At 30.4% G+C, this 10,706-nt stretch overlaps 1 protein-coding gene across 1 annotated transcript; it reads left to right on the top strand.

Annotated features, from left to right (window-relative positions):
* Positions 1 to 2,380: 2,380 nt before the first annotated feature.
* LOC113363385 (uracil phosphoribosyltransferase homolog) lies at positions 2,381 to 7,220 on the top strand. The gene is made up of 3 exons (XM_026605883.1): positions 2,381 to 2,554; positions 5,553 to 5,837; positions 6,917 to 7,220. The coding sequence occupies exons 1-3, from the start codon at positions 2,439 to 2,441 to the stop codon at positions 7,173 to 7,175; spliced, it is 660 nt and encodes a 219-aa protein (XP_026461668.1). The 5' UTR covers positions 2,381 to 2,438; the 3' UTR covers positions 7,176 to 7,220.
* Positions 7,221 to 10,706: the final 3,486 nt, after the last annotated feature.

Here is a 10,706-nt window from a genome sequence, read left to right as displayed (position 1 = left end):
TTCCAATTAAATCTCAAAAATCAAAATGCTTGCAACAAGTTCTGACAGGTCGGCCATGGATGTATATAAAAATGTGCAACTTCAGAGTTGTCATTCAAGGACCAGTAGCGCCGCAAAAAGCGCCAATTTTAAATTCAAATTTTGATAAACTATCATTGATTAGTATAACAAATTGTTATAAAATTTAGTTCAAACTGTTAACTTTAAGTCACATTTGCAACGCATAATAAGTATTTTTGTGTATTATCAAATATTGTACAGATTTACCCAATATCTTAATTATGTTAAACAAATGGTTTTTAATTAACAAAACATTTAATAACTAGTGGTGTATGGCATCGTGCTCTGAAACAAATTGCTGACACTTTCCGTAGCATAATTTAATTTTCTTTAAGCAAAAGGTAGGTCCATTTGAAAATTTTAAATATTGAAAAGAATACATTTTCGAAGACTATATTTTGAATTTTTTCTTAATTTTGAAATCTTTTGAAGGAATTTGATAGCCTTTCATAATGATAGATTTCAATACTAAATATCTGATTTTCAATTTCCAACTGGCATTTTTTAAACTTTTTATTGTGGATCTCCGAAACAACTCGACCTGTCTTTGTAAAGACTTAATCAATTCTTCATAACGCCAATACAAGTGGAATGTTTTTTGAATCATTCAAATCGGATACTCCGTATCAAAATTGTTGTAAAGCAGTAAAATGGTTGTAAGTAGCATTTTGCTTTAAAGAGGGTAGTTGCATGAACTTCCTGATACTTAACATACAATATCATTATGATTATACCTAATCAAATTATTCCATAAAAATTGAAATTTAGCTATTCACGTTAAATGTTAAAATTTTTATTTCAAAAATAAAATTATGCTTTTCACTAATCAAAAATAAAATTATGCTTTCATAAAACTATGCTTTTTCGTTTGATTTTTGTCAAACATTTCAGTGCCTGCAATTGTATACGTATGTTCGTATGTTTAAAACATTTCATTTCATTTGGTTCATTTTGGGATCTAAAAAATTTTTGTCAAACATTTCAGTGCCTGCAATTGTATACGTATGTTCGTATGTTTAAAACATTTCATTTCATTTCATTTGGTTCATTTTGGGATCTAAAAATGTATTTTATTTAAGTGTGGATATCAACTGTAACCGGTAGCTGTCAAAAAACATGAACAAAACATCAAAGAACGTACATATGCTTACTAAACCATTATACTGACCTTTTATCTCTGTTATAAACTTTATTGAATTTGTATAATTCAACCACTTATCGTAGGCCTTATAATATTTTAATATGTTCCTTCAGACTGCAAAATCTATTCTTATGTAAAGTTTCAACAAAATCGTCAAAATTTTTTTTTCAAAATTTATTTACGAAGAAACTGTCCGGCCGACCTTTACCAAAAACTATAGATAAAAAAACCAAAAACTAATCAACATAATTCTCAACAAATATCTTTCGAACGGTTTTTGAATTTTTAAAATCTATTTAGAATTGTGGGCAAAAACGTGGACAGATAATTTTACACTTTTTTTTGCTAATTGCAAAGAAATGGCTCGGCCGATCTTTGCGCAAACAAATAAATGCTAATCCTCATCGAAATACATCGAATGGCTCCTAGACAATATAATAATGACAATGGAATGGCTTTTAAATTTTTGAAATCGATTCAGCAGTTTTTGAGAAAACGGAAAAGTCCAAAAACGGTTCACACACACATATACACACATATATATTTTTCGAAATTTGGTCAAATTCGATTCAGAATGACTTGGAACGTCAATTTTGCGAAAAGAAAGATGCGCGAGATTTTTTGCGAAAAGAAACTTCTCGTTTAGGAAGTTAAAAACTGTCATTCTCTAATTTGTTTTTCTGTACCACTACTAGAATAAAATTTCTCAAATTTTTATTAATGTCATATATTTTAGCAGCACTTTTAACTAATTAAAATAGAAAAGCAATTAAATTAATAATATTAATGCATCTAAGCAAGGTTTCTCAAACTTTTGTCATTCGCGATCCCATTGCGAGTTTTTTGATGACCCCACACAAATATAAAAGAGAAATCAATATTTTTAGATGATTTAATTATTAGGTAAAAATATACATATCTACATAAGAAAATATGTAGTTTAAGAATTTGTTGTAAAACATACAAAAACCAAGACGTGATGTTATTAATTAAATGATATATATATACTTGACATTAAAATTTCTCGCGACCCACAGTTTAAGAAGCCATGCATTAAAGCAATTAATATTCAAAATTTGTATTTTATTTTTCTACCAAAAGATGGCAACACTGTTTTCATTAGTGTCAAATTTCACGCATTTGAAAATAATTATTAATGTCAAATAGGTGTCATGTGTTTTTAATATATTTAAATAAATAAACAAACAAAGAAGTAAATAAATAAATAAATTGCAAAATGGGCACTGGAGTGGATGTAATAAATAATTTTTCTTGTGAAGAGTTCAATGAAAACTTAAAATTACTGCCAAGCAATGATCAGGTTAAAGAAATACAAACCATTTTACGTGATAGGTAAAAAAGTAATAGAATTGTTTAAATTTATAATAGTTGCTTTGTAGTTATCACTATTATGTGTATATTATTATTTTTATGTTCTCTGTGTTTAGTAGGTGGTTTAATTGTAAAAGACCGCACATAACCTCAAAATGTCTTCACAAATCAAAACATCAAGTGATGAATTACTAACTAGAGCTTTAGTGCTTCTAATATCAGCGGTGCTTTAGTGCTTCAGAAGTCTTTGAACACAATCAAAACCCAAAATTTACCTGAACCAAGCATTTCCTTTGACTCAATAATCGAGACATTTCTCATGTGTCAATAATGATATTTTATGTATTACTCCATTTTAATGTTGTAAAGATACTTCCAAGTCTCTTGAAAGTTTGCACAATGATGAAACCCCCAAATTGTCTACAAGTCTATCATCATCATATAGAAAATAACTCTATAAAACTCTATAAAATTTTCACTAAACGAAGCATATCCTTCATGTCAACAAGTTTCATCAAAATTTTTGTTTAAAGAACTCATGTAAGTCTTCAATTATAACCTATAGAATTATTTTAAAATAAAAACTGTTTCAGAAGTCTGCAAATAAAGAAAACATCATCCAATTAAAGTTGAACGAACAAAGTTTGTAATATACATTCTAATTGAGGCATTTCTAATGTGTCAATAATGATATTTTATGTATTGCATCATTTCAATATTTTGAAGATATTTCTCTAAGACTATTAAAAGTCTGCACAAAGAAGAAAACCCCTAATTGTCTATAAGTCTATCATCACCATATAGAAAACAACCCCCAAATTTTAACTAAATGTAGCATTTGCTTTATGTCAACGAGTTTTATCCAAATTTTTGTTCATAGACACTTCCATCTCATGTAAGTTTCAGTTATTATTTATGGAATCATTTTGGAATCGAATTAAACTGTTTCAGAAGTCTGCACGGGAAAGAAAACCTCATCAAATTATAGTTTAATAGACAATGTTTGTAATATACATTGTAATCAAAGCTTTTCTTTAGTGTCAATAATGTCTCTTAAAAGTCTGCACAATGAAGAAAACCCAAAGTTGTGTCTGAACTTTAAAGGTTTGTGATGTGTATTTTAATGGAAGCATTTCTTTCGAGTCAATAAAGTTGACTTTGTTCTATAAAGACTATATGAAATGATTTAAATACTTTGAAGATTCTTCCAAGACTTTCAGAAGTCTGCAGTTTGTAGAAAAACCTCTAATTGTATCTGTACATACAATGTTTGTTATATACATTCTAATGGAAGTGTTGTTTTCATGTCAATCATGTTGACTTTATCTGGTATGGACTATATGAAGACACTTTCAAGACTTTAAGAAGACTTTTATAATACACATACTAATCAAAGCATTGTTTTCATGTCAATAATGTTGACTTTGTTTTGCAAAGACTATATGAAACGATTTAAATACTGTGAAGACACTTCCAAAATTTTCAGAAGTCTGTGAATTTCTCAAATTATATCTTAACATACAATGTTTTATAATACTCATTCTGATCGAACAATATTGACATTATTTTGTAAAGACTATATGAAACAATTTAAATACTTCAATGACACTTCCAAGGCTTTCAGAAGTCTGCAGATTATAAAAATTCCTCAAATTATATCTCATTATACAATGTTATATAATACACATTCTAATCAAAGCATTACTTTTGAGTCAATAATGTTGACATTGTTTTGTAAGGACTTTATGAAATGGTTCAAATACTTTGAAGACACTTCCAAAGCTTTTAGAAGTCTATGGATTGTAGAAATTCTTCAAACTATATCTCAACATACAATGTTTTATAATACACATACTAATCAAAACATTGTTTTCATGTTAATAATGTTGACTTTGTTTTGAAAGGACTATAAATAAAGATTTAAATACTTCAAAAGCACTTCCAAGGCTCTCAGAGGTCTGCAGATTGTAGAAATTCCTCAAATTATATATGCACATACAATGTTTTATAATACACATTCTAATTGAAGTCTCATGTCAATAATTTAAATCTTTGAAGACACTTTCAAGGCTTTTAGAAGTTTGCAGATTGCAGAAAACCCCATAATACTAATTGCAACATTTTTTTCGTGTCAACAATATTGATTCTGAGAAATCATGTATTTCTTTTTTGGCATTCACTGATCAAATGTCTATTTCAATTCAACATTTTAAAGTATACCGAGTTGCTCTAGGATATACTACTCATAGGCAATAATATTTTAATATTTAATTCAGTAAAATGTAGGAGACAACCATAGATAAATAAGCATAAAGAGACAACTACATCAGCCATAATAACAGAATGGTTTGAGAGTTACAAAATCGTGCTACAGAAATAAATAAAAATTAATTTCTAAGCTCAAATTAATTATCTAATTTCAATCGCAATTTTTGAATATACCGAATCACTGTAGAGTCTCTTTACTAGAAAACCATTTACATAAATTAATTTGGAACAAATTTGTCTTTCACATCATTTATACTAATCGAATAGTTAAAAAGTTACAAGAAATAAAAAAAACAAATGTGGAAACAATTTGCATGATTAGAATCAGATGCACTATATAAATAGTAAAACGGATTAAATAATTATTAATGAAATTAAAAAACCTTCAACAAGGTATTCAAAAATATTTTGACTTCCACCCTAGTTTCCTTTTCTTCTAAAAAGTTACCAGAGATATAATATTTAAATGCACAAATAAAATGGTCAATTGACGATTCAAGATGGCGCATTTGATTATCTAGTTTTAATTGATTTTGAAGAATATAGAGTTGTTGTAGAGTGTTATCTTATAAGAAATATATTTAGATAAATTAATTTCGAACAAGTTTGTCTCTTACCTAGTTCATACTAAACGAATGGTTCAAAAGTTACAAGAGATATAATATATAAATGCATTACGAATTTAGCAAGAAAACTTCAACCTTACCTCAATCTATCATTTATTACCTCCACCCTCGTTTCCTTTTCCCAGGAACACGTCTCGAAGCGACTTCAAATTCTACGCCGATCGCCTAATTCGTCTCGTGATCGAAGCAAGTCTCAATCAGCTCCCCTTCACAGACTGCTCAGTAGTGACCCCCACAGGAGCACCCTATCGGGGCCTCAAGTATCGTTCCGGGAACTGCGGAGTCTCCATCATCCGTTCGGGTGAGGCGATGGAGCAGGGGCTGAGGGACTGCTGCAGATCTATAAGGATTGGAAAGATCTTAGTGGAGTCGGATGCTGATACACATGTTGCAAGAGTTGTATATGCTAGGTGATAAATGATAAATGATTCGATTTTTTTTATTTTTTAAGTCATTCTGAATCGTTTGATCGAAATTGGATAAAGTGTGTGTGTGTGTGTTGTGAACAGGATTAAGTAATAATTTTGGTTTCCTTTGGTTAATTCTAATGTTGAAGATTTTAAGGTTGTCTAAGAAGTCTAAAGAAGTTTTACTTCAAATTTTGTTTGTCTCGTTTTTCAGCATGTGAGGTCTTATTTGAAAGGTGAGTACTGCGCGATTTCTCATCAGAAAATTCAATACGACAATTTTATGTTTTTTTGACATTTCAAGCCGTTCTGACTCTTTTGACACAGTAATTGGGTTTGTGTACACAATCATTGTTTCTGCACCAATTTCAAAAATTTATAAGCCATTTGATGAAATTCGATGAAGACTTGAGGTGATTAGATTCTAATGTTGAAGGTTTTGTTGCATAAAAAGTCTAAAGAAGTTTTTCTTCAAATTTTATTTGCCTCGTTTTTCAGCATTTGAAAGGTCTCGGTGAGTTCAACGCGATTTTTATCAGAAAAATCAATTTGCTACTTTTATGTTTTCTTGACGTTTCAAGCCGTTCTGAATCGTTTGACACAGTAATTGATTAAATTCGATAAGGACTTGAGATGATTAGTTTTGTGAAATGATCGGCCGAGCCGTTTCTTAATGATTATCAAAAAAGTGCCAAATTTTTCGTCCATCGCTTCCGCAAAAAATCCTGAACCGATTTTGAAAATTCAAAAAGTAAGAATTCAGTTGGGAGTCGTGCTGATCAGTTTCTGGTAAAGATGGGGCTATAGAGTTCATGGTCTAAAACGAACATAATAAAATATTATAGGCCTATGGAAAGTGGATTGATTCTGAGAATTTATTAAACCAGTTTTGAATAATGGGTTGCACTTTTAGGACATACAACAAATATGTCCTAATTTCAACCCTTTCGACTCGGATGCCACCGATCCGGCGGCAAAATACATATGAATTTCGGAATTTGCGAGTGGAAAGGGTTCTTATTGATCTAGCACATTTTATTTACTACCACTTACCTAGTTAATATATCATCTCCCTATTTTAGGTTTCCAGAAGACATAGCAAAGCGTCAGATCCTGCTCATGTACCCCATCATGAGCACCGGCAACACGGTTACTCAAGCTGTGAATGTCCTAAAGGAGCATGGAGTCAACGAAGAATGCATCATCCTGTCAAATCTTTTCTGCACCCCTGCAGCAGCCAAAAATGTCTCTCGGGCTTTCCCTAAAATGAAAATACTGACATCAGAACTGCACCCGGTTGCTCCTAATCACTTTGGACAGAAGTACTTTGGAACGGATTGAGAGGAATGATGAATTATTGTTAAGAAACTAGAATTTATTGGAGTTGCATCAGATATGGAATTTAGCTAAGCGAACATTGAAGTGTGATAAATTTTATTTACCATTTTGTACTTACTGCAGCTTTATAATCTCATTGATCTATTCGAGTTCAAAGTTACTTCGAGCAACTGTTTGAAGTATATATATTGTTTATTATTAAGTGTGAAATATTTATATCAAAGAATGCATATTTTGTAATTATAAAATGTTTATGCAATTATTATTATAATAAAGTCATTTATTGTTTTTGCAAATGAATTATTTGTGTTAACTAAATTAGATAAATGTACTTTTTACAACTGTTTGAAAGTACAAAATGTAATTTATAAATTTTTTGACTACTGTGCTATTTATAGTGTTAGAGCGGATTTTTGACGTTTTCTCAAAGCGGCTGGACCGATTTAAAAAAAAAACTAGTGGGGTGGGTGGCATCGTGCCTTAAGGCAAATTGCTGGAACTTCCCGTACCGTAACGAAACGTTCGAGGAATATTGAATGTTTTCAAATAGATTGTTATAAATATTGTATTATTGTCTAATATTTATAATAATTATATAAACTGAATTGCAGAGTTGAAATTATTTGTTTAAAGTATATTAGAACTATAGTCAGAATTAAAAATAAAATCTGAATTATTTTCGATATACAAAAAATTAAAAAAAAAAAAAAAAAAAAAAAAATGTTACAAATTTTTTTTTTTCCAAAATTAATTATTTTGTTAAGACAAGCAGAAAGTTCTTTGAATCAATTGAATCGGACGCTTAGTTCTCTCAAAAACTGCCATTTTTTGTACATTTAGCTCTGTATCTCCGAAATGGCTGGGCCTGCCTTTGCGAAAAACTAATAACCCTTTCTCCCAATCATTACTAATGGAAGGTTTTTGGATCATTCAAATCGGATGCTCCGTTCTCTCAAAAACTCGATTTCTATTTTCTGCACTCTTTGCTCCTTATCTCCGTAACTGCTGGACCTGTCTTTGCCAAAAACTAATCAGCTCTTCTCCTTATTAATAGGAATCGAATGTTTTTTAAACCATTCAAATCGGTTGATCCGTACGCCCGAAAACGTGGACGAAAATTTGTATCCATACATACATACACACACACACACACACACACACACACACATCCATTTTTTCTGAGGTATGCCAAAACGTTCAGAAACCTTCAAAACGTCGAGAAATGTAAAAATTTTCAATTCCGATTTTCGGCCCATTACAATAACTTACCCTACGGGAAGTTAAAAAAACGTTTTCTCAGCGTTTCAAGTCATTTTGAACCAAATAAGACTAAATTTGAAAAAAGTGTATGTATGTATTGTTTTTTAAAACTAGAATTTAAGAGTTATTATTATTTTGTTGATAAAAATGTTATAGCATGTCCGTGGTTCTATTGAGAGAGCATTGGCCTCACCACACTAGTATCCAGCTTTTATTTTCACCTTGGCCAACCTGATATCAAGCAGTAGTGATATTAGTTTGTACTTGAAAATGAATATACTTGTTCATTGCTTCATATCATCATTAAAAAAATAATTGCTTCAGATCAATAGCCCCGCAGTCTACCTAAATAACAAACCTGTCCCACAATCAGATGCGGTAAAGTACTTGGGTATGCATCTAGATAACAAATTAACATGGAGACATCATATTAATAATAAGAAGAATCAAATTAAACAGAAAATGAAAGAATTATATTGGCTAATAAACCGAAACTCCAAATTATCTGCAGAGAACAAATTACTTTTGTATAAATGTGTAATTAAACCAATTTGGATGTATGGCGTAGAGTTATGGGGCACTGCTTCAAAATCGAATATTGCAATAATAGAAAGAATGCAAAATAAAATTCTAAGATCAATTATAAACGCACCATGGTACGTGACAAACTTTACAATACACAATGACCTGAAAATGTTAACAGTCCGGCAAACAATACAAGAGCGTGCCTTAATCCATAGAAATAAATTAGAGACCCACCCCAAAAAAGATCAATAGCTTCTGTTTTTTGAATTACTTCTTCCAAATCTTTGGTAATTTGGATTTAATTGTGATATTAATAGATTTGTGAGGTATTGGGACTTTAATGTATCACATTACACTTAGAACTATCTAATAATCTAATTACAAAGAGAATGGACAACCAATGGGTTGCCATATAATGATCTCATCACCAAGAAAATAGACAACCAACGGATTTCGCTATAATTATCTCTTCACAGAAAGGATGAACAGCCAATGGGTTGCTTTATAACTATCTCATTACAAAAAGAATGGACAACTAATGGGTTGTACTTTAATCTCACCACGAAGAGGACGGATAACCAATGGGTTGCACTAAAATAAGATCATCACGAAGAGGATGGACAAGTAATGGGTTGCACTATAGAAATCCCATCACAAATAGAATCGACAACTTGCCGGCTGGACCGATTTCAAAAATTTAAAAGCCATTCAATATAGTTCGATAAGGACTAGCGTTTGTCAGTTTTGTGCGACGATATTCCAAGCCATTTCTTTGTAATAATAAAAAAGTGTAAATTTTTGCGTCCACAATTTTGAGCTGATTAGTTTTTGGCAAAGTCAGGTCCAGCCGTTTCGGAGATAAAGCAAAGAGTGCAGAAAAAAGAAATCGAGTTTTTGAGAGAATAGAGCATCCGATTTGAATGAACTAGAAAACATTCATTTTGTAATGATGGGGAGAAGTGGTGATTAGTTTTTGGCAAAGGCACGTCCAGCCGTTTTGGAAATATCGAGCAAAATGTGCAAAAATTGTTGTTTTTGAGAAAAATAAGCGTCCGATTTGAATAGTTCAAAGAACTTTCTGCTTGTTTCAACAAAATAATTACTTTTGGAAGAAAATTTGTTTCAATTTTTTTTGTATATCGAAAATATTTCAGATTTTAATTTTAATTCTGACTTAAGTTCTAATATACTTTAAACAAATATTTTCAAATTTGCAATTCAGTTTATATAATTCTTATAAATATTAGACAATGTTACAATATTTTTATAAAAATCTATTAGAAAACATTTAATATTCTTCGAAAATTTCGTTACGGTACGGGAAGTTCCAGTAATTTGCCTTAAGGCACGATGCCATACACCACTAGTTTTTTTTTTTTGAGTATCGAAAGTAATTTGGATTTTGACTTCATTTCTAGCTAAAGTTCTAAAGCTCATTTATGTACATCAAATAAACAATTTAAACTTTGCAATTTTGTTTTTATAATTCTTATAAATATTTAGACGATGCCGTTCATTTTAAATCCGATTGATTAAGTTTTGTTTATTTACTTTTCGGTAAAAATGTATAAAAGTCGTCATCAAATTTATAAGCTTTTTTATTTCGTCTATAAAATAAGAATAATGAAAGTTACAGTATATAAATACTAAATAATCTATTTAAAAATATTTGATATCCTTCGAATATCTTATTAAGGTACGGAAAATTCCAGCAATTTGCATTAAGATAAAAACGCGACTAGTTTTTTA

This window comes from Ctenocephalides felis, unplaced genomic scaffold (genome assembly GCF_003426905.1).
Source record: "Ctenocephalides felis isolate EL2017-DRISC unplaced genomic scaffold, ASM342690v1 CF-g0.4_SCAFFOLD_00845, whole genome shotgun sequence".
Lineage (NCBI taxonomy): Eukaryota > Metazoa > Arthropoda > Insecta > Siphonaptera > Pulicidae > Ctenocephalides > Ctenocephalides felis.
This window is presented reverse-complemented; position numbering and strand designations above follow the sequence as displayed.

Coding starts and splice junctions, on each gene's coding strand:
- LOC113363385 (XM_026605883.1), top strand. CDS start 2,439: ATGGGCACTGGAGTGGATGTAATAAATAATTTTTCTTGTGAAGAGTTC. Junction 2,555..5,552: donor CAAACCATTTTACGTGATAG/GTAAAAAAGTAA, acceptor TCCTTTTCCCAG/GAACACGTCTCGAAGCGACT. Junction 5,838..6,916: donor GCAAGAGTTGTATATGCTAG/GTGATAAATGAT, acceptor TCCCTATTTTAG/GTTTCCAGAAGACATAGCAA.